We start from the raw sequence: 24062 nt of genomic DNA, 5'->3' as shown, positions 1-24062 counted from the left end.
GAGCGATGACAGCGGCCTATACTGGTGCCTTGCACACACAAGAGGGAGAAGGCTTGCAGTGTTTGAAGGAGATGAGTTCATAGGCAGACAGAAGGGATTCCACCAACATGGACGAAAAGCACAAAGGCTACGTGCTCTTTAAGGACCTCCAAGGAGTCGGTATGGCTGGGGTCAGCATTAGCTTTCTCGCCTGTAAAATGGGGACAATAATTCTCTGCCCCTTCCTATTCCCTACAGTAAGGCACTTTACAAGTAGAGAAGTAAAGAGAAAGTTGTTAAGTCCAGTTAAAGCCCTTGTTAGTCAACAAGGATTGCGAGGTCTCTGCAGAGAACACTTATGCTCGGGTCCAAGCTCTATACGGACGAAGCACGCCACCCAATACTGCCGAGCGCAGAACATCTAGGGCAGATGTTCTAAATTTGCAGTCCTGGGCCTGTTGGGGTCTTAAAGTGGACTTCAGCGGGCGCCAGAGCCCGCGGAGAAGTCACTCCCAAAAGGACATCTCCAGAAGAGTGACCGCCTTGAAGTCTTGTCCACTGCCACGTTCTTACTGCTGCGAAAAACAGGGTCAGGTCTAACACCCACTTCTCAGACAAAAAACTCCTAAGGTTCACTGAACCGCGGCGACTGGGGCCATACAGGCTGATTCGCTAAAGCCGGCCGCCGGCAATTTGCGCACCCGGTCGCGGAGCATTGTGGGGCTGGTAGTTCAGGCTGGGAAGCGGCTTCGGGTTACCGAAGCCATAGAACTACATTTCCCAGCAAGTCCCGCGCAGCAGTGGGTGCGGAACAGCTTTGTGTACGTGAGCGACCAGACTTCCGGACGAACCGGGGGCGGGTCCGTGGCGGAGGCTGGAGCGAGGCGTCGGGATGCAGCGCCCGGGGCCCTTCAGCACCCTCTACGGGCGGGTCCTGGCCCCGCTCCCCGGGCGGGCCGGGGGCGCGGCCTCTGGCGGAGGCGGGAACGGTTGGGGCGTCCCGGGCTCCCACGTGCAGCTGCTGGGGCCCGCGCAGTTCGGGACCCGCGGCGGCGCTGGCAACACAAACACCAGTGGCCGGGACGCTCATAGCGTGTGCCCGGCCCCCTCCACGATGTCTAAGGCCGAGGAGGCCAAGAAGCTGGCGGGCCGCGCGGCCGTGGAGAACCACGTGAGGGTGAGCAGCTCAGGGCGTGGGGCGTCTGTGCTCGCCGTGATAGGCTCATATTGCGCGCTCTGAGCACTGCCGGGCGCGACTCGTTGCTGGCAGGGCCGGGGCTGCCTGAGAGGGAGGAGAGTGCGCACCTTACCCCGCTTTAGACCCGTTTCTTCCCAGCTTCTTAAAGACCTTTTAGGTATGGAATCGGTTGGGGGCGAGTCCCTTAAAGGTTGAGCTACCTAAGACTTCTCTGGCTGGATAACAGTTTACAAAGTGGAGCCTGGGTCTCATGTTTGGAATGGGACTGGAAGGGACTGCCGTGTGGCTTCCTTATCGACAAATGGAAAATGATGAGTTCTGGAGCTGCCGAGAGGTCTTCCCTTCTCTTCAGTGTCCTGGGAAGTGAGTGGAGAGCTGGTTTGAAAATTGCTTTGAAATTTCATTCTAAGGAAGTTGTCCTTTGGCGCGCGCCGGCTTCTGAGTGTAGTCACCAGAGGGAAGGAGAGACAGAGCCAAAGGGCTTTAAACCTACTCCCTTTGACGGGCCGGGTGGACACTTGAAGTCTGGAGGATGTTGTTTAAGGTCGCGGTGCAGAGATGTTTAGCTGTTACTCGGTGACGTCGTGGCCCCACTTGTTTGTCAAGCGGCGGGTGTGGTGCTGTTTGTGGAGTCTTTTAACCTGAGTGGATTTCCTATCACCAATCAAGTTAATTATCTTAATTACAGTACTTCGGGAGCCAGTGGAGTATCTCTGCCCTTGGGTGGAGTTTCCTTGGCTTTACTGGCTTTTTGTCTTTCTTTTTTACTTCTTAGAAAGTGTTATCAGACTCCCTTTTTTCCTCTAATGATAGTTCTTAACATTGGATAATGCTTTAGTGTACTACAATTTTGCATAGATAGATGATGTTTGATCCTCAGACAGCCTGGTTAAGTGGGAGGGGCCAGTGTGGCAACCTGTGGCACAGCGTGTTCTGTAGAAGGAATGGCCAGGGATCTTCCAGAACCCAAACCAAGTGACTCTTGTTCCAGTGCCCCAACTCCTGTTCCAGTGCCCTTCCACCAGTTCCACAGCTGCCCTCTTCTGGTGTAACTTGTTCCAAATCTGGTTAGCAATAGGATTTTCTATGGGAATTCACAGAGATAATGTGAAATGTGTAATCTGGCTCTACTTTTGGGATTCAGTACCTCAGCTGTAAAATTGGGACAATAAGCTGAAATTTCAAAATGCCTCGATAAAGCGAATAGTTAATAGGTAAATGAAATCTATACAGTTAGAAAATCCCTATAAATTAGTTTTCCTATTAATCTATTTACGTTAATATTTGGTGGCACGTCTCTCTGACCTTCGTTTTATGGTTATGTATTTGGTTAAATAGAAATCTGCAAGCCCCCACCTCAGCCTAGAGCCCTAAAACACTGGATTCCAGCCGCATTATTCCATGAAGTTATGAGGTCATCCTGGGGAGATGTCTATTGGCCTTTTGGGGGCACCTCACCCCAGTCTTAGTTGTACCCACTTTTCCTACCAAACTTCTTTCCTGAGATGCCAGTACTACTTGAATTTTGTGTTTTCTGCTCTTTGACATTGATTTATTCATTTGTTTGCCAGGTATTTATTGAGTGCTTAGTATGTGTCAGGAAGTTGGTGTGGTGGCCAAGAGGAGGAGAGTCAGGTCCTCGATACCCTGCAAACAGGATGACTAATTCAGGTCCACATGTTTCTTGAGCATAGTTATGTGCCTAATTAGCAAGGCTTAGCTGCCCTCCCCAGGGGGTATCCTTTGCCCCATCTAAGGCTGTTTTTCTCTAGCACTTCGTGTCTTGAAATAGTTTACTCATTTGTGTGAGTTTATCCAGGTAGGTTATGTACCAAGTCCTTTAGAGTGTTCTTAGAGTTGACCTTCCCTTTGACCTGACAATTTTCCTGGTTTAGGCTCTCCGCATGGCCAGAGGATTGCAGCTGTGCTTATCCTGTCCCCTCTGCGAACCTCCCAACTGATGTATTATTATCTTCTGAAGCTCTCATCTGCTCTTGTCGCAGTGGCCCTCCGGTGGCCTCATCCTAACCTTTGTGTAACACCATCTGGAGCATCTGTTGCAAGCTAGGTACTGAGCCTGGTGGAGGGGCATTAATAACAGATAAGAGGCTCTGGTTCTTGTCCTTAAGCCCAGAGTCCTTCTATGCTCTCTTCTCTCCCATGTTCCAGAACATTGGAAAAGTGAGATTGCTGGCATATAGTGTGTGTTTTGACATCACCGCCCTCGACCTAGAATGCTCTTTCTTGTCCTCTGCGTTTGCCTGTTAAAATTGTGTGTGTCCTTTAGGGTTTGGTTCACAGGCCATTTCCTCCTTTCAGTTTTTCCTTAGCCTCCTAAGGGAAGGAAGAGTTCTCCTCTTTGCTTCTGTAGCACTTTATACCTCTTAGGTGCCTTATGTTGGTGTCTTATGTCCTAGTCATCTGTGTGTTTGTTTCTGCCATCCCCCTAAAGGGTAAGCTCCTAGAGGGTAGTAAACCTTATCTTCATTCAGTGTTGGTCACAGTGGGGCCTGCCGGTAAATCTTCATTGAATTGTGTGGAGTATGGATGCAAATATGGAGGTTGTGGAGTTATTGGTGGTCCTTTGCTTAGAATCTCTGGGGTGTCAGGTTTCCAGTTCCTTAGCCTATTGGTATTCCAGTGTGGTGACCACTTCCATGTCTGGGCGGATGGAGAACTTGGAGAGTTCTCAGCTGAATCCTTTGGGTAGCCACCCTGGACTCAGGTCTGCCTGTTTCTGGGAGTAGCCACCCAGGATGGGTCACCATGCAGGGCCATGCTCTCCTGAAGGTCTGTAGCCCCTTTGTTCTCTTTGGAGCCTGGGCTTTGTGTTTTGACTGGCTTAGCTTTGAAGAAGTTGGTGGGCAGTGGTTCCAGTTGGTCAGCAGAAAACATATTTCCAAGGTTACCCCATTGGAGAAGGAGAGGGAAGTTCTGATGTTGCACATACAACATATGGTTTAGTATTGCCCATTAGAAGGGGCTTGGCAGCTGCCTGCTTGTCAGCCTTTTGCTGTTGGGCACAAGCAGCCTTTGGCCACCTCTGTTTGGCTTTGGCTAGAACACTGGTTCCTGGGCCAGTCAATCGATTCCAAGGTAGCAGGACCACATGGTTGAAGAACTTTGGGCCTGGCAGGCCCCTGCAATTCTTGACCTTCTCCAAGAGCCAAGGAAGAGCCTTGCACAGAGCTTGTCTGACTCATCCAGGTTCATCGGTGTGCCACCTGCCTCCTGGGTGACGTGAGTCTGTGGCAGAGCATGGTAATGAGGAATCTGGCAGTTGAATGATTCTGTAATTAGAGCTTTCAGCTTTAGGTCAGGTGTGAAAGTCAGGTCAAGCCTACCTAGCTAGGCATTAATAAGTCAAGACATTTTCTCATTACTTGAAAATTTTTACGTGTTCAGAAATTCAGCTATTTTGAATGTTTTTCTGTTGTGATGTGCTGTTTACTCGTCTTGAAGACTGCTGTTGCCCAGGAAGCCAAATGACCATTGGATGTGTTGCCTTCTTGAGGTCATCATTGCAGATGGAATCTTGACTTAACCTGAGCTCTGCTCTGAGTGCCCCTTGGTGTATTTGGTGACTTTGGAACTATGAGCTAGTAAAGGTGATTTCTGTCAGGTCACAAACACAGAGGTTGATGGGTAAAGGCCTCTCTGTAGGTAGAAGAGGCCCAGCTAGAATTGGGGACATTAGCATTTGATTTGTTCCTTTTTGTAACTCCCTTCACCTGTTAGTCATTCTTTCCAATCTTTTCTACTTTGAGATAGAGTCTCACTTTGAGAAGGACCATATGGGGACCAGGGGCTGGCCTTGTGTATTCTTGTGTCCTTTGTCCTGTGGGGTGTGAGGAATGTTGGCTGTAGCCCTCAGTTTGTCCTGAGGGGCCTCTAAATCTTTTCTTCCTCCTACAAAGAAAGTTTCACTATGGGCTTCCCCTTGCCAAATGAGTTAGTTGTTAATCAGTTGCTGGAACTCTAAGAAATTTGAAATAAAATGATGTTTCAGCTAATTGAACTTCCTGAAGTTGTATCTTCAAAGTGAGGTTGTGTAGGGGGAGTAATGGATATCGTTAAAAGAGAATTTTTTTAAAAAAGGTAAAATAGTGATACTTATTCAGATATAAAATAAGCATATCAAAGATTTTATGTAACTCATTAAATTAATGAGGGAACTGGAAAAGGTGTTACAGCCTGTTCACAGGAAAAACCAAAGAGCCATAGATTTATATGCATTCAAGAAATGTTAAAATAAATTTACAAGACCTATCTATAGGTTATTAACCAGTTGGATCTCACAATTAATTTGCATTTCTATGGACAAGAATTATTTGCTTTGTTAACACTTATCTAGAGTTGTAAAGCGGCCTAGTCCAAGGCAAAGACCCACACTCCTGTAGGGTCAGATAAGACCTGAAGATAATACTCTTTCAATTCCATTGAAAGGGTGTCCAATAATCTCTTTTGCTCATTTCCTTTTTATTTATTTATTTATTTATTTAATTCTTTTAAAGATTGGCCCTGAGTTAACATCTGTTGCCAATCTTCCTCTTTTTCTTTTCTTCTCCCCAAAGCCCCCCTGTACGTAGTTGTATAGTCTAGCTGTACGTCCTTATGGTTGTGCTGTGTGGGATGCCGCCTCAGCATGGCCTGATGAGCTGTGCTAGGTCCATGCCCATGATCCAAATGGCGAAACCCTGGGTTGTTGAAGCCCAGCTCGAGCACTTAACCCCTCCACCACGGGGCTGGCCTCTCTTTTGCTCATTTCTAAGTCTTAAATTTTTCCTTACATTGTTGAATTCATTTCTAAAGGGAGGATAATGGGTCTTAAGGTCACGGGGTGGTTGTGAGATTTGCTTTGCATTAACATTTTAAAGATTGGCACCTGAGCTAACAATGTTGCCAATCTTCTTTTTTTTTCTTCTTCTTCTCCCCAAAGCCCCCCAGTACCTAGTTGTATATTCTAGTTGTAGATCCTTCTGGTTGTGCTATGTGGGACGCTGCCTCAGCATGGCTTGATGAGCAGTGCCATGTCCATGCGCAGAATCCAAACTGGCGAAACCCTGGGCTGCTGAAGTGGAGTATGTGGACTTAACCACTCAGCCATGGGGCTGGCCCCTGATTTGTATTAAGATTTATAAATCTTCTTGGTAGGTGCTTAATGGTAGCTGCTGCTTTGGTTTTTAGCTGTTTTGTGGGAGATTACTTCCAGAGAGTTGCTTAGGAACTGAGCTCCACATTAGTTCCTGATTGTTCCTACCCTGACCTTGTTTTACTGTTTGTGGTCTAACTGACCTCGCTGGGCCCCTACTCCGCCCTTAGTCTGCTGATAGGTACCTTTCCCCTTTCTTAAGACGGCAGGCTCGGTAGTGTGATGCCTGTTTCTTGTCCTTTGTACTCAGGAAGTGCTCTACATCTCTTACGAATCCTTCCTATTGTGGATGAAGACTAGTTCTCATGTTCCTAACTAAGTCGTTGCCTTCTTCCCATATTCTCTGAGGCAGGCTTGTACAAAATGAGGACCCCTTGGCATCAACTAGACAGATGATGTGAATTGCTGTTTTGAGGTTCCATCAGACTTTCCCCTCTTCCACTGACTTTAGGGGAGCTCTCGATGGTGGGCTTGATGTGTCTCTTAGGTTCCCTCTGATGCCACCAACTTGAAGGTGCCTGTGGTCAGTCTCCTGCCTCTAGATGTTAAGCTTGTGTGAAAAGGCACTGAAGCCAGAAACCTCTGCTTTCTGCTCTTAGGGTGCAGCTAGAATCTGTTGTATTTTCTCTTAGGGCCTTTCCTTTCTGATCACCCTCCTGGAGTTGGCCAGGAATCTTTCAGTGCTCATCTGCAGGCCATTTTTACGAGGCCAACTTAAGTTGCTTTGTGTTGTGAGTAAGCCAAGCCTTTTGTCTGATAGGATGTAGAGAGTGTTATAAACAGGACAACAGGCCTAAAATGGAGTCACTTCTGCTAAACCGCATATCACCAAACCGAGACTGAATTACAATTTTGGCTCTCCCAGAAATGGAATCTTAAACCATTCAAACAGGAATTGCCTGATGGGCACTAGTTAGGTAATCTGCCTGATAGACCCCGGCCATCCCCTAAAGGAAAGTAACCTTACAATAACCAACCCGCTTTTTTGCCTCATATGCTGTCCTTCCTACTCCCTTCTGGCTATAAATGTCTTTCATTTTGTATAGCTCCTAGGAACTTCTTTCTGTCTGCCAGGTTGGATGGTCCCCAATTCAAATAGTTTTTGCTCAAATAAACTCTTAAAATTTTTGATATGCCTCCGTTTATCTTTTAACAGGAGAAAATGGTGATGTCAGTGTCAGAGATGAAAGGAGGACCGTGCTGATAAATTACCGTAGGGCGCTAGGATAAAGGACAGCTTTGAGCTTTAGTGGTTATGTTTCTGTGAAATGGGCACAGTACCTACCTTGCACCCATGTTGGCGAATTGCCGTTAATAATAATTTTACAGTTTGAGAAAGTGGGATGAAGAGGGAGTAAAATATGACATTAGTAAGTTTTGATTGTTCCTCCCTTTTTTGGCAGAATAACCAAGTACTGGGAATTGGAAGTGGTTCTACAATTGTCCATGCTGTGCAACGAATAGGTATGTTCTTGGGCTGTCTACTGGGCGTTTTGTGTGGCATGATGGGGGTGGGAAAGTAGAGGAGGAGGGGAAGTGGGGCACAGGTTTGGCACCTGCCTAGCTCGGCTCCAGCAGCAGGGAGCTGGGGAGCAGGACTGCCTGCCTGAGGTCAGTTGAGTGTTTCTGCTCTTCTCTGAGAGAGGGGTTCTTGGACCTGTCTAACTAACTTTTGGGGATACCCTGGGTTTTTTTACTCTGCTCAGCTGGAGGGGCGGAGCTGACTTAGGATGAGGTCTCCACAGAATTTTAATCATCAGTGGTCTTGAGTGTGCCTGCAAGGACCCTGAGGCAAGGTGTCTGATGCCTGTGGATTCCTCAGGCAAACAAATCAAGGCCAGCCAGGCTTGCCCTGTCCATGACCCTGGAGTGGATGTGAGGCGCCTGCAGTTGCTGGCTGGTTCCTGCAGGTGCTGGCTTCCTTCTGATTAGGGTGTCTCCGTGCTGAGGAAAGGCTCAGGAATTGTTAGCCCTTGTGGCTGCTCAACAGGTTTTACTGCCCTGCTCTTGTTTGTAAGAACAAAACCCAGAGGAGAGGCTTGCCTGAATGCTGATCGATTCTTCTAGGTGCCAAGGGGCAGTGCTCAGGAGACAGTCCAGGAACGCTTTGTCTTTAAGAAGTGGTTGTGGTGGCTTCTGGAAGCCTTCTCATTGGCCCTACAGGGGCTTTAGTGTTGCTCACCTTTTACCTTAGCACTGAGTGTGTGGAGAGTTTTAAGTGCAAGAGTTACTGTAGATTTCATAATAGTGACATCTAAACCTCCCACGATCCAGACCAATGATTAAAAAGACTTGAAATTTTAATAAGACGGTTTTTTCCTTAAGACTGTTTTTTTTAAATCAAGTTTTCCTGAAAGGTACAAATCCAAAATGAATAAATAGACACCCTTTAACTGCTTTCTGGGGTCTACGAATGATTATATTTTTTACTAAATGTAAAAGTTGAGTTCTCGCCTTTTCCCTGTAAAAGCCAATATAGGAATGTAGTTAAGACTGTGGAGCTGGACTGCCTGGGATCATATCCCAGCTCTGCGACTTGTGAGCTCTGTAACTACTCAGTTACTTTACCTCTCTGTGCCTCAGTTTCCTCATCTGTAAAATGAGGATAATAACTGTAACTTATCTGTGGGTTGTTAGGATTAAAAGAGTTCACATGTACGAAGTTCTTTGAATATTGCCAGGCACATACTAATAGCAAACACACTGCTCTTTCTGTGGTTAGTACTTAACCTTCTTAGACTTTCTAGTGTCCCTATCTTGTGACGTGTGACGTGTGACGTTGCTCACCAACCTTTTCACCAAGGGTGTAGACACACAATGAAAGACAGCTGTTGGTGGTGGTGGTGGGGGGGTTGGCCTTTCTTTTCTGTTGGATTTGAGCAAGTGTGCACACGACATGACAAGTAAAGGGAGGAGAATGAAAAGCCACCAACACAGCTTTTGTCTCCACAGCTGAAAGAGTGAAACAAGAGAATCTGAACCTCGTCTGTATTCCCACGTCCTTCCAGGTATGTCCTGTTTTCCATTCTGCGTCTTGGCAGTTCCTGCTGAATCTCCTGGTCCCTGAGGACATGGAGGTGTGGCTTTGGACTGTGCACCAGGGTGGTTCTAGGTGAGAGAGCCAGGAGCAGGAGGGGGTTTATTGACTGGGCACTGCTCCTTGGAAGTGTGGTTTTAGATGCATTGATTTTTCACTGAGTGAATATTTCAGTGTATCTTGTATTAGGCACCATGGGGTATGTAGAGATGACCACATAGTCTCTATCCTCAAGGTGTATTATCTCCGTTTATAGGTAAAAAGACTGAGGCTGAAGGGCAGTCAGTGTTGTGTTAGTAATGCATGTACAGTAGTTTGAGTCCATGTCTAGTGCTCTTTCATCATAAAATAGTAGGGCTGGTGGAGGAAAGCAGTGGGGCCAGTTAAATATGAGGAAAGGTAAGGAAGAGTAGAGTTAAGGAAGGGAGGGAAGAGAGGTGCCCAGATAGAGACAGCCGCCGTCCCTCATCTCGCCATGCTGGGGAAGGCTATGTGTATAATCTCTTTGGATTCGTCAAGGTGATACTGTGAACTGAGGTTAAAGGTTGGAACTGAGGGTGGCTGGTTCTCCTGTGATTTTGTGGACTTAGTTTTGGACAGCTGGGTCTTAGGAAAGCCTCCCAATCCTGGAGGCTCAGTGCTGGCAGGCTGCAGGTAGCTCTGGTGAAGGGAGAGAGTATTTGAGGGGCTGCTAGGTTCTTTCTATGCGGGTGTGTGCCCCAGCTTGTCAAAGTAGGGGGTGGACGGATTCCAGGTAGACAGGATAGGGAGGTAGGAGAGCGCATGCTGTCAGAGCTTCCTTGAACTTAAATCTCTTGGGGACTCTGAACAAGGTGGGTGGGCACCCAGGGGACTGAAAACAATATCATGATTCCTGCTTCATGCTAGAAAATGAGTAGTTTTACATTGCCTGTTTTGCCTTTGAAATCCTGCTGTCCTGAGGAGATGCTTTTAAAGTCAGTGGAAATCATAAAATGTCACACACTTTTATTTGCGTGATATTCACACTGAACTATATGCAGTTCGTATCATTTGTCTAACATCATCTCTATTAGATATCTGTTGCTATGGAACAAATTACCCCCAAACTTAGCAGCTTAAAACAACAAATATTTATTATCTCATAGTTTCCAAGAGTCAGGAATCTGGAGTGGTTTAGGTGGGTGGTTCTGGCTTCAGCTCTCTCGTGAGGTTGCAGTTAAGCTGTTGGCCAGGGCTGCAGTCATTTCAAGGCTCCAGCTCCCAGGATGAATTAACTTAGTTTTGCCATTCTTGGGGCTAGATCTCCTATCTCTTGGTGGGCCAGGTTGGCAGTTGGGAGGGAACCTTGATCAGGATTCAGTGTTGGACACTTAAGTCAATTCTGAGAATCTTTGCCATGTGCTCCGAGTAAATGATTTTTCCTGTCCTCTGCAGGCCCGTCAGCTCATCCTGCAATACGGCTTAACTCTCAGTGACCTGGACCGACACCCAGAGGTAAGAGAGAGTCAGGCTGTTGTCTCTTTCTGTCTCCTTTTTCGTGGCTGTCACTTGTTCTTGGTCTCTGGATATCTCGTCGAGTCTAGGAGAAAGGTCGGTTAGTCATACTAGCTTTTCTCCTGGGACCCTGAGTGTGAATCCTGGCTGAGGTCACAAGTGGAGAGCTCCTTAGTTTTCAGTACATTCTCTGTGGTTTAACTGTGAGGGCTCAGTAAGAGTGTTGTGAAGGGGGATTTGTCAAGTCTAAGGCTGGACCCAGGACTTCCTGCAGTTCTTGTACAGAGGTATAAGAGCGGGCCGGCCCATGGAGCTTACCTCTAAGGGGAGATAAGAAGTAATCATCTGAGGCAACCATGGACATTTTGAAAGCAGGTTGAAATTGGCTTTTATGGTAAAGACAGTTAAACACACAGGCAAATCCGGAGGAGATTGAATTGATAAGGGTGAGCAGCATGCTTACAGCCAGCATTTACTGAGCCCTTACTGTATACTAGGTATGGTGCTCAGTGCTGTACCTGTAATAAACTATTTAATCTTCCGTAGTCTTGAGGGTGGGTACATCATTGTCCCCTTTTACAAATATGAAAAAGGCACAGAGAGGACAAAGCATTTGCCTCAGGCCATGCTTTTTTTTTTTTAAAGATTTTATTTTTTTCCTTTTTCTCCCCAAAGCCCCCCAGTACATAGTTGTGTGTTCTTAGTTATGGTCCTTCTAGTTGTGGCATGTGGGATGCCGCCTCACCGTGGCTTGATGAGCGGTGCCATGTCCGTGCCCAGGATTTGAACTGACGAAACACTGGGCTGCCTACAGTGGAGTGTGCGAACTTAACCACTCAGCCCCGGGGCTGGCCTCCTTCAGGCCATGCTTTTTGTAAGTGGCAGAGCCAGAATTTGAATTCAGGTGATTCTGGCTATAGAGCAGTGCTGTTTAGAAGGGTTTTGTGGGAAGAGGTAAAGTTTGAGCAGAGCTGTGAAGGCCAGGGCAGGAGACCATTCCCCAGCGGGGTAGATGGAAGCCCCGGGAGTAATTCCAGGCAGCCGTGGGCATATGTGGACAGTGCCCAGATTAGCTGGGGAAATTAGGAGCAAGTGAGCGGAATGTGTTGGTGTGGAGTGGGGAAAGGGGAGGGGCCAGGCTGGATTGGGAGAGTGGGACAGGGTGGTGGCGGCCTGTGGGGTGAGGCCTGATAGTGATCTGGTAACCTAGTCATCATGGTATATACAGACCTCAGGGGTTAAGGAAGAACCGTGGTAAGCACTCATTGGGAGATTTCTGTGGGAGAGCCAGGGCATAAGCTGAATCAGCTGTTCAATGTTGTGAGGAAGTGAATTGGGCTGAAGATGGGCCTGTAACCCAGACAGATATAGTTGCTGCCTTCCAGGCCCCAGAAGAGTTGGTGTAACCCCAGCCCGGCCCTGGGGTTAGTGCAGGGTCGGGGAGGAGCGTTGCAGGCCATAACTTCAGACAAAGGGCAGGTCTGTAAAAGGATGGAAGCAGGAGTGCCCTGCTGAAGTGTTGTGGGCTTTATACCTGTGTCACGCCAGCCACGCCAGGCAACTTCTAACTGCAACCTGAACTGAATTTGCACCCTGAGATTGGTTTACCCATCTATTTATTTATTTAATTTATTTATTTTTGGTTAGGAAGGCTGGCCCTGAGCTAACATCTGTTCCAGTCTTCCTCTTTTTGCTTGAGGAAGATTGTTGCTGAGCTAACATCTGTGGCAATCTTCCTCTGTTTTGTATGTGGGACATGGGACGCTGCCACAGCATGGCCTGATGAGTGGTGTGTGCAGGTCTGTGCCTGGGATCCAAATGCAAGAACCCTGGGCCTCTGAAGGGGAGTGCAGGAACCACTCTGCCATGGGCCTGCCCCACCCTAAAGTTTTTTTTTTGAGGAAGATTAGCCCTGAGTTAACATCTCCTGCCAATCCTCTTCTTTTTGCTGAGGAAGATTGGCCCTGAGCTAACATGTGTGCCCATCTTCCTCTTTTTTTATATGTGGGACGAATGCCACAGCATGGCTTGACAAGCGGTACATAGGTCTGCACCCGGGATCCAAACCGGCAAACCCCGGGCCGCCAAAGTGGAATGTGCATACTTAACTGCCACACTACTGGGCTGGCCCCCCTACTGTTTTAAAAAACTGTACTTGAAGCTCCCACATTGTCCGTGCAGGATACCGGGAGTGATGGGAAATACATAGCTTCTTTCATTAGCCCCTCGACCACGTTTGGGGCTGGTGGTGGAGCTTTCTAATAGAGGGAGTGTGCAAACCCAGACAGATGCTTTGGTGGGATTGTAATAGGGGTGCCTGAGATAATTTCCAATTCCAGATCATGTCACGTGTGTGTCAACTTTAACTCTTCACTGGGTCTTTTCTGTCTGCTTGAAATTGCCTGTGTTTTTTGTTACGTTAGTATGTAGACTTCTGAATCAGTGTTTCTCAGCCTTTTTTCTATTATTATTCCCTTCATTGAAATTTTAATACCACGGATATACTGTATATCTATTTCTGTACTTGGGGGTTATGTCACTAATGTTGAGATTGCATGCTCTCAATAATTCCAGCTCGTCCACAAAGAAGCCCTTCAGTGAGAAAAGGGAGTGTAATGTTGTAGGTTTCCTGGTGACCCTAGTGGAACAGTTTAACCTCTCAGAGCCTCAGTTCCTTGATTGGTTAAATGGGACTAACTTGACCTAGCTAATAAGGCTGCCAAGGATTCAATGGGCTATTGCATGTTCAAACTTTTCTCAGAGCCTCCCTTCATAAGGCTGTTAGTAGTTTTTGTATCTTTCCTTTCCCCCAACACAGATCGACCTTGCCATTGATGGTGCTGATGAAGTGGATGCTGACCTCAATCTCATCAAGGGTGGTGGGTGAGTGTGGTGAGGACTTTCTTGCTAAAGAGTATCTGCCAGTTAATCCTTAGCAAAGCCAAGTGGAATACAGAATAAGCAAATTGCCACTGTGGTGTATGTGAGTTTGTCTTTCTACTAGGATTTTGATAGCATATGGCCATGGAGCCAACTTTGCATTTCTGCTCATTAGTAGCAATCTGGTGACTAGGAACCTGGGCCTCTTCAGTGAAATTATTGATCTTAATGGGTTTTCTGTGTCTACATTCTTCTGCTGATTCAAACTTTAAAAACTGTACAGGCTAAACGAAACATATTATTGGAGTAGATTATTAGGTCTGTGGGCACCAGTGTGTGATCTTTGCTTCAAAGCTGCTCTTACCTCTGTTAGCAGTTGATGATATATTTATTCATTCATTTGGAGAACGTTTACTGGGTGTTTGTTAAGTGTTGATTTAGGGGGTAGGGAATGGTGAGTTGAAGAAGGTAAAGTCCTGTTCTCCTGGTTCTTGTAATCAAGCAGAGCATGGAACGATGCAAAATTTGTTTAAAATCTCACTGTGCTTTCTCCACTTCATCATCCTGACTGTCAAGTGTGGATAGAGCGGGTTGTTCAAAGCTTTTCCTTACTTCTCAAGTTATAGACCTTTCTGTTCATGCCGTGCTCAAATGACTTCTCCCTGAGCACAGTGCTTCCTATCAGATGGATCTTAGATGGGGTTATGCCCGGCCTGACTGGGAACCGTTTCTCCCAGACACAGGCTAATGTTTCCATAGTCCATTTACTACTAGAAGCAGCGAGTCTGAGCTCGGGCTGCCATAACAAAATACCATAAACTGGGTGCCTTCAATAACAAAAACTTATTTCTCACAGTTTGGAGGCTCTTGGCTGCCTTTTCACTGTATCCTCACATGGCGGAGAGAGTAAGCGAGCTCTCTAGAGTCTCTTCTTAGAAGAACTCTAATCCTATCAGACCAGGGCCCCACCCTTATGACCTAATTTAATTGTAATTCCTTAGAGACCTCATCTTCCGAATACAGTCACATTGGGGATCAGGGTTTCAACATATGATTTTTTTTGCGTGGGTGTGGGGCACAGTTCAGTCCATTGCACAGCATGATGAAGTCGGGGATGTTCTTTTAAGAATTAAAAATGAGATTTGTCTTTAAGCGCCAGAATTGAGTGGTTTCCTGTATCTGACCTTAGTTCCCAAATTGAGTTTTTGTCTTATTCCTGTGTTCATTTGCTTCTTCCTGTCCCCAGAGGCTGCCTGACCCAGGAGAAAATTGTGGCTGGCTATGCCAGTCGCTTCATTGTGATTGCTGATTTCAGGTACAGTGTTCAGTGTTCTGAACTGTCCACTAAGGAGGTAGATCAGACCCAGGCCTCATCCCCATGTTACAGAGGAGGAAATAGAGGGACTGTCTGACTTTCTGAGACTGATGGCTAGGGCAGTGTCTTGGAGGGTTATGTTCAACTTTCATGCTGAAGGTAGAGATCGCTATTTCATGTGTCCGTTGCAAGGAGGAGGAAGCAGCTTGTCACCCTTGTTAACAGAGCACGTCCTCATATAGCACTCATTTGATCCTTGCAGGGAGCCTCAGAGGAAACAGGGCAAGCCCTGCCCACCGACAGTGACTCAGCACGCCCTGCTTCTTCTGGGGTCACACGTGACTTGCGTTGTGGACAAGGCTTGACCAGGCTCTCAGATTCTCTTTTAAGGAGTCTGGTGGAAGGCACTTGTGCTGAGCATGTTAATTAAAAAAAAAATGTATTTACTTAGGAAGGATTGGAGCTGTAGGAAGAACATAAATAATAAACACTTGTATAACCACAAGCCAGTCATATCTAATTTTAACATTTTTGTCATATTTACTTCAAATACCTCTTTTCTTAAATAGTAACACATAGCCAATATGTGTGAAGCCCTGTATACTTGTCTCTGCTCACTTCCTTTGCCCTCTCACCAGATAATTAACCCCATGCCTGATTTGGTGTTTATTTGTACCATTGAGCTTATTTATATTTATTGTGCTTTTTGACTGTTTCTTTCCAGGAAAGATTCAAAGAACCTTGGGGATCAATGGCACAAGGGAATCCCCATTGAGGTCATCCCAATGGCCTACGTCCCAGTGAGCCGAGCTGTGACCCAGAAGTTTGGGGGCACGATTGAACTTCGAATGGCCATCAACAAGGCAGTAAGTGGCCAGGAAGCTTTCAGGAGGGCATTCCAGCGTCTCAGCGTGCTGTCTTCCTTTCTGCTTCAGTTAGGTCCTCTGTGCCTAGACTGAGTGGTCAGCTTTCATTTATTTATTTTTAATCAGTTTATTGGTTTATTTTTAGAGTGCTGGCTTTATTGGTTTCTATATTCAAACTCAATGTAGATAAGACTATACTTAATGCAGTGCATATCCTCTGTACAAATTGAGGAATGATTCTTTCTCTTTGTCCCTTGGGGTCTGACCCTCCTGAGGTGATCTGACTTTTGTACGTGAGGCCTGGACCACCCTGATTGACAGCTGCTAAAAACAGGCTTGGGAAGCCCTCCTGGGGCAGAAAATTTTTCAGGTTTCATGATGTAATTTTCTTTTTTCCTCCTCTTTTCTCATTCTGTGGTTAAATGTGACAAGAAGTAGAATTTCTTGGGGGATATGAACCCCTCCCCAGGAATACACTCCAGAAATATAGTCCAACTGTTTCTCTTCAGCTGCTAAAGTGGGTTGCACAGAACTTTTTTTATTTTCCTCTTAGGCTTAAATAAACAAGCAAAAGTAAAAATCCAAAAACTAACTGTAGTTAGAGACATAGCTATAAAGTTTGGAAGCTATAGAAAAGAAAACAAATTATCTGTAACTCTACCCTGATGAATTTTTATTTTGATATGTTTTCTTCCTGGGGTTTTCGTGACTTTTTAAAAATCAGTCCTAATCAGAGTGCTTGTACAGAGCGCTGACTCTGGCTCCCTTTTGTAGATCGTCGGAGGGTCTCTCTCACAGCTGGGATTACTCCAGCACCTGCCTTTGTGGCGTTCTTACCTGACCTCCCACTTCTTCTCCTCCCGTCATCAGGGAGGACTTTGACTGTAGTGTTCTGTCAACACTTGTCCTAAACGCCGTCTAGTGCCCACAGCTGTTCAGGAATTCTGGGTTAATTAACTAAAACTGCCTCCTGCATGTTTGACCTCAGAACCCGTCTCTGCTTCCTGTCTTTTTGAAGGGATGGCCTGGTCATGGGGAAGTGATGGGTGCAATAGCATTCTTATTTTGCATTACTGGTGGTACTTAATGTGAAGCTGTGAGAACGTTATGTCGTGTCGGTAGCCTGTTCTCTTGCTATAGTTTTTCACTCAAATAATAGCTAAGAATTGTTGAGCCGTTACTGTGAGGCCTCACTCTGGTAACTGCTTACCCGTGTGGTTTATACATAAGCTGTGTTAGGAAGTATGTATCATTACCCCTTTTTACAGTTGAGGAATCTGAGTCTCACTGAGCTTATTGGCTTCTCGGAGATCTATACCTATGTGGCTTCAGGACTCAAATTTTTTAAAATTAAATTAATTAATTATTTTTGAGGAAGATTAGCCCTGAGCTAACTTCTGCCGCCAGTCCTCCTCTTTTTGCTGAGGAAGACTGGCCCTGAGCTAACATCCATGCCCATGTTCCTCTCCTTTCAATGTGGGGCACCTGCCACAGCATAGCTTGAACAGCAGTACGTAGGTGCACACCTGGGATCTGAACCCACAAACCCCGGGGCACTGAAGCAGAATGTGCGAACTTAACTGCTGTGCCACTGGGCTGGCCCCTCAAGACTCAAATTTTGACTCCAGAGCTCCTGCTCAGTACTGCTTCATAGCTCTGCCTTCTAGAAAGCACGAGGTGGGAGTACTGGTTGTAGTGGGTTAATTAAGATGCTTATCTTTGGTTATCATCTCTATTTTTCTGCCTCTCTCTGCCTGCCTGTATTCACATCCTCTGTAAATGTGGAAAATTATCTTCTAGGGTCCCGTGGTGACAGATAATGGGAATTTTATCCTGGACTGGAAGTTTGACCGGGTACACAAATGGAGTGAAGTGAACACAGCTATCAAAATGATCCCAGGTAATGTGAATGGCGTTCACTGAGCATAGACACCCATGCGCTTCATAACTGTCCCCAGCCTCTGGCCGCAGGAGGCACAATGGACATGGGCTCTGTGAGACTTGGTTGGAAAGAGGAATTTCCTTTATACCATGTTTGGGGTTTCTAACTTCATGCTTTGCCTTTTTCCCCCAGGAATAGTTATTGCTTACCTAGCAGCTTTGTTGGTTGCGCATTTCACAACCCATCTCAGTTGGGATAGACCTGGAGGTAATGGAGTGTAAGAGGGGGCTTGCCTTGAAATAAGCCCACCCTCTCTGTGTAGAGCCTTTCCTTCCAGGAGCTTGACTGCAGCCTCTTTGGTTTTTATGGGCTCGCTCCTTAAGCACTGGGGAAAAATGACTCAGTTCACCCACAGTCGTTAGATACGTACCACAGGCAAGATGCTGTGCCACACGTTACAGGGAATGCTCCCATCTATAGACTGTGGAGTCTGCCTCTACTCCAACTCTCCATCAAGGAGAGCTGATGTAAACTTGGGGAAGCTGTGGGCAGTTGTGTAGAAGCCATGCCTCCAAATAAGATGGAATGTGCTAAATTCTGCTGGGGAATACCGAGAGTCTAGAGTGTGCATAGTTGCTTCCTTTTTGGGGTATGTAGGCAAGTTCTGTGGAGAAGAGGTGGCTTTTGACCTATGCTTTCACATAGCGTGATCTAGACACTATGCTAAGTGTTTAAAAATGTCTCATTTGGGGGGCTGGCCCCGTGGCCGAGTGGTTAAGTTCGTGCACTCCGCTGCAGGTGGCCCAGTGTTTCGTTGGTTCGCATTCTGGGCGCGGACATGGCACTGCTCATCAAACCACGCTGAGGCAGCGTCCCACATGCCACAACTAGAAGGACCCACAACGAAGAATATACAACTATGTACTGGGGGGCTTTGGGGAGAAAAAGGAAAAAAACCCCACAAAACTAAAATTAAAAAAAAAAAATGTCTCATTTGATTCTGCGTTTTGGTGAGATCGTTGCAGAGGAAGGCATCGGTGGAGGAAGGTTAAACAATTTGCCCAAGGGCTGCAATGCCAAGATGGGAGCCCTGGATTATCTGCCTCTAGACCCTCAACTTTTAGTCCTTACTTCCTTGAGTGCCAGGTCGAGGAGGGTTGTCTGATGTGAACATTTGGAGCAGTGGAGAGCCTCACTGCATCTTGTGCCTGGGATCTAGGGTAAAGGCTGGGTGGGCAGTGTGGAGGTGAATTATGAGACCAGGCCAGAGGAGGTATTGAGGGATCATACGAGGGGATTAAAAAGAGGAGGAAGATGTCAGAGATACTAGTCTTATGATATTGGTCTGGGAATATTCTGTGACATGGAAGGGGCCAGAACTGGCTAATGAGGCAGATACGGTCAGTTTAGCAGATTGCAGTGGCTAAGAGTGGATTCTGGGGCAGAGCGCCTGGGTAAGGATCCTAACCCAGGCTTGCTCTATCAGTGTGAATTTTGAGCAGTTAGTTAACATCTCTGTGCCTCAGTTTCTTCCTCTGTAAAAAAAGCTAATTCTAGTATCTACCTCACAAGGTTGTTGGGAAGATTAAATGAGTTAAAATGGTGCCTGGCACACAAGGGAGTGTTTGTTGACTGAATAAATTCCTAGGAAAAAAGGATACGAAGGATACTATCTTCACCATTAGTTAAATATGCTAGATTCTAAGTTATCCATGCTATTTGGGAATGAAAATGGTGTGAATATATGCCATGTAATGAAGAGCTAATTCTTCCAAGCTTTATTTAGTCTGCTATTTTAGTCTTCTATTGACAATCTTTTACCAGATTTATTAAGTAAAAAAGATGAGTTGAATTATATTTATTTTCTCACTTAGTGTTACCTTTTTGGTGGAAGAACTAAAGAGCCAGAAGGCAGGAGGAAGAGAAGATGTAGAGGTCACTGTTAGTAATATGGAGAATTTGCCCCTAATGATAATGCAGACAAACCCAGGGGACCTCAGAGGAAACAGCTCACCAGTGTTGGCACTGTTCTTCCGTGGGTGGATTTCTTGCCGTGCCCACTAGGTAGCTCTGTTGCTCCAGCTCAGACCTTTCTTGACTTGTTGAGACATTGAGATGTCCTTTGTGAGGAAATTTCTCCCGTACTTTGCTCTCCACCTCAGTAAGTCGAGGCCAGATCCTAGAGAAGTTCAGAATTTTATTAGGAACCTAAAGTGAGGAAAGTGAAAAAAGAGGCTAGATATTAAATCCTGTAGTACACTGCCACCAAGATCATCAATGTGGCTTGTTCTCTTTCTCTTCCCCATTTGGTTCATTATAATACTTGCTGCTGGACCAAGATCAAGGGAGAAGCAGGGCAAGTTTCCCTGTCTGTCCCTGTCATCCTGCCTATGTTCCACACACACATGTTTGTGTGAGGACATTTAGAGGACAGCTGAACTGCTGCATGGCTGGTCACTCCTTTGGATGTTCCATTGGGTGACACCCAGAACAGAGAGGTTCTATTGAAGGGTCAAAGCTAGTGGGCTTCTTTCCCCTGTGGTCACATGGAGCCACCTCTGCCCTTTCCACTATTTTGGGGGTAGAGGGTGGGGAGCATGGTGCAGTCACTTGCAGCATCTCAGTAACCTGAAGAGATGTTGCTCCAAGCTCAGAGCTTAGACTTCTGCCATTTGTCTCTGCTCTTTCTTTGAAGCCTTTTCTGAACCTGGTTTGACTTCTTTTTGGATCAAGTGGGAGCTGTCACCTTTTGTTACAGAATTTTTGAAAAGGATGGGCTTTGGCCACTTTGCTTGTCTTTGGGAGGCTCCACTAGTGTCAGCACAGTGTGGTGCCAGGGACCTTTATGTCTCAGCAGCTCTTTTCTCTAGCTAGTGGCTTCACATTGCCAATAGATTATTTATATATTGGGGGCTGTCTTTGGAAGTTTTAAATTTATTTATCCTTTGTAATTTACATTGTTCAAAATTACAAGAATAAATAGTGAAAAGTCTCTTCTTTCCGCCTCGCCACCTTTTCCCTGTCTGGAGGCAGCCAGTGTTACCACAACTGTGTGTCCTTGAGTTGGTCTTTCATAAACACAAACCGACCTCCCCCCGCCCCATCCTTTTTTACACAAGTGAAGCACACTTGACAGGTGTTTTGCTTCCTATGTTTTTCTGTCTTGGAGATTATTACATAATGGTTCACAAAAGAGCTTCCTCATTCTTCTTTTTGAAATAACTGCATGGCATTCCATTTTATGGCTATCACATAATTTACTTAACCAGATCCCCACTAGTGGGTTTTTGTTTCCAGTCCTTTGCTAGACAAGAGTTACTAGATCAAAGGATGATGTATCTGATTTTACTAGATGGTGGCTAATTGCCCTCCATGGATTGCACCAGTTCATCCTCCCATTAGCAGCATATGCAGGTGCTGCTTTCCCTACACACTGGGTCCATCAAACTTTTTTTCTGATAGTTGAACTGTATTATCTCGTTATAGTATGTGCATATATATAGATATTTTCGGTAAAGATTGCTTACAGTTGTAGTTAATTCTCACTGCTGAATACTATTCCATTGTATTTGTGTTTATGAAAAAAAAAATGTTTGTAGTATCCATTCTACCCTTGATGGGCATTTGGGTGTTTCCAGTTTTTAGCCTATTAGGAAAGTGCTGCTGTGAACATTCTTATACATGTATTTTGATTATTCTGTGTATGTCTAACAGTTGCATACATACCTAGGAATAGAATTTCTGGATCATTAGGTAAGAGTGTGTTTAGCTTTAGAAGATGTACTAACAAACATCTTCCAAAGTGGTTTTGCCAGTTACTGTTGCTCCGAATGTGTGGAAGTGTCTGCATCTTAGTCTAATTTTATTATACTCATCCTAGTGAGTGTGTAGTGGTATCTCGTAGGTTTAATTTGCATTCGCTTTTGACTGATTAATTTGAGCAACATTTTTTGTGTTTATTGGCCATTTTGTATAGCCATTTTTGTGAAGTACCTCTTTAAATCTTTTGCCCATTTTTCTACTAGATTGTCTTACTGGTTTGGAGAGTTGTTTATATATTTTGATGTGGGTCCTTTGTTGGGTATATACATTGCAAATATTTTCTTGCGCTCTGTGGGGAACACATTTAAGGTGGATAGTGTGACTGAAAATAACTGGGAGTAGGAATTGCTTAGAGTAGTCATGGAACGCCTCTCTGAAAAGATGTCATCTGATATCTGAAGCACAGAGAAGAACCAGCCCCTTGAAGGGCTCAAAGATGCCTAGTCCAGCAAAGGAAATAGCATGAGCAAAGGTCCTGAGGCAGGACAGAGCTTTCCATGTTTGGGTATGGAAAGAAAGCCAAGATAGAAGAGGAGAAGAGGATTGTAAGAAGAAATAAAAATAATCATAATCTCTTTTCATTGTCATGTGAGAGGAAAGGGCTTTATATTTGTCATTTTGTTCACTGCTGCTAATGGTAGTTGCTCCTACTGATCTTTGATTGTTGTCCTGTCTTGGGAATCTGAAACTTAATGCTTCTTTCTGTGCTTTGTCCTGCAGGCGTGGTGGATACAGGCCTATTCATCAACATGGCTGAGAGAGTTTACTTTGGCATGCAGGACGGCTCAGTGAACATGAGGGAGAAGCCTTTCTGTTGACCCTGTAGGAGTGGAGTGTGTTCACCTTGAGCCTCCAGCCCACAGTCGAGGTGCACATGCCTCTCCAGGGGCCCTTGCCTTAATGGATCTGCCAGGCGGACAGCTGGCAGGGTCGAGGGTTGGATTCAATCCCGTCTTTTGAAGTATTGTTATTAAATGTCTTTTTAAAAAAAGAAATATAAACATATATATTTTTACTATTAAAAATACTCAGTTTTTTTTTATAATGTAGAACTTGATTTCATGTTTTATATGAAACATTTACCAAAAAAAAAAAAAAGAAGGGGACTGTCTTTTAAACTTTTAACTTGAGCCTGCTGGTTAAGCTTCTGAATATTGGGTTTGCTGAGAAATGTAAATCAAACCTTTTCTTTAAACTGGTAAAATGAAGGGCCCGGCCGGCAGTGATTCCCTGATGCCTTACTGGAAACATTAGTTTACTTTTCTACCACACTCTGTTTAGTTTTTAGTTTTCGTTGTGATCACGCACAATACCTGGTTACGTATTTTAAGATGAGGTTTACAAAAGTCTGGTGAGTGGTGCAGTGTGGTGTGTAGTGACCCAGTGTAAACTGTCAGGGAGAAAATCTGGTGGTTCTTCTGCTAAGATCAGGGGGTTCATTCAGACCCCTGTCGGAAGCAGTTGCCCAGAAATACTTGCCAGTACTGCCAAAGCACTGCTGTGAAATGTGAAATACTTTTTAATGATTGTCTTTTTGTTAATATTTTTTCCATTCCTTTTATTATTACTTGCATGACTTGGCATCAGAAGTTGTCACCTCTTTATATTGTTTGAAAGTTGAAATAAAACAGTATGGTGCCGTTTTGACAGTATGGTGTCTTTTTTATAGAATTTGCAGTAGTTCTGCCGTAGAATAGGAAGCAATTTTGCTCATCCCGTTTATATTGGGTCTTTGATGAGGGGTGGAGTTCACTCAAGAAATCTTGAACCAAAGAGCAAGTAAATATTTCCTTTATTTCTGAGAGAGCCTGACGTCAGTTTTATTCCATAGACCTTTGTCAAACAAGACATTATATTTATTTGTTAATTGAGGATTGTTCAAAACAGCTGAACGAAAGTCACAAATTATCCCCAAGTTTTTATTAGTCAAACCTGTAGTCATGGAAGCTGACAAGCGGTTAAGTGGGTAACCTGAATTCCCTCTGCATCCTCTCCACTCTGTAGTCTTCACAGCCTGTCTGATGAGTGGTGAACTGTCCGGAAAGCCTCACAGGCAGGGTAAGGAAAGGCCGTGATCAGCTCAGTGATCACTCTAGACGGGACTCGAATCCATCCTGTTGTAAAGGTGTTGATGCCGAGAGCCCTCGATTCCCCGCTGCTGACTTTGCCCCGTACTTGGTTGGCACAGGCATTTCACTTGGCTTGCCCTCTGTTTTGAAGCTTGGATGGTAACTACCAAACTTGTTGACATCTCAATTCTTGCAGAATCAAATTGCAGGATAAAAGTTAATCAGGACTGAGCATTGAAGAGGCTTATTTCCTGGCTGGATTCCTCTTTTTCTTCGCTGTCACGGTGCTCTTTAAAAATAGTTGCCTCACACATTGTTAGGAGATCGGTTGTTAGAAGTGCTTTAGTTTTCTTCAGGACTGTTTTGGTCTGGATGATAGGTTAGTT

The 24062-nt window shown here is 45.4% G+C and overlaps 1 protein-coding gene across 2 annotated transcripts; it reads left to right on the top strand.

Moving 5' to 3' along the window:
• Positions 1 to 795: 795 nt before the first annotated feature.
• On the top strand, positions 796 to 23256 carry RPIA (ribose 5-phosphate isomerase A). Of its 2 annotated transcripts, XM_014852773.3 has the most exons (9): positions 796 to 1156; positions 7733 to 7793; positions 9282 to 9337; positions 10783 to 10842; positions 13661 to 13725; positions 14969 to 15037; positions 15762 to 15903; positions 17704 to 17803; positions 22328 to 23256. In XM_014852773.3, the coding sequence occupies exons 1-9, from the start codon at positions 872 to 874 to the stop codon at positions 22423 to 22425; spliced, it is 936 nt and encodes a 311-aa protein (XP_014708259.1). In that variant the 5' UTR covers positions 796 to 871; the 3' UTR covers positions 22426 to 23256. The 2 variants fall into 2 exon arrangements, with proteins under 2 accessions (XP_014708259.1, XP_070367885.1); XM_070511784.1 differs by lacking the exon at positions 14969 to 15037 and having other exon boundaries at positions 811 to 1156.
• Positions 23257 to 24062: the final 806 nt, after the last annotated feature.

The sequence above is a fragment of the Equus asinus genome, chromosome 6 (genome assembly GCF_041296235.1).
Source record: "Equus asinus isolate D_3611 breed Donkey chromosome 6, EquAss-T2T_v2, whole genome shotgun sequence".
Taxonomy (NCBI): Eukaryota; Metazoa; Chordata; class Mammalia; order Perissodactyla; family Equidae; genus Equus; species Equus asinus.
This window is presented reverse-complemented; position numbering and strand designations above follow the sequence as displayed.

Coding starts and splice junctions, on each gene's coding strand:
- RPIA (XM_014852773.3), top strand. CDS start 872: ATGCAGCGCCCGGGGCCCTTCAGCACCCTCTACGGGCGGGTCCTGGCC. Junction 1,157..7,732: donor CCGTGGAGAACCACGTGAGG/GTGAGCAGCTCA, acceptor CTTTTTTGGCAG/AATAACCAAGTACTGGGAAT. Junction 7,794..9,281: donor CCATGCTGTGCAACGAATAG/GTATGTTCTTGG, acceptor TTGTCTCCACAG/CTGAAAGAGTGAAACAAGAG.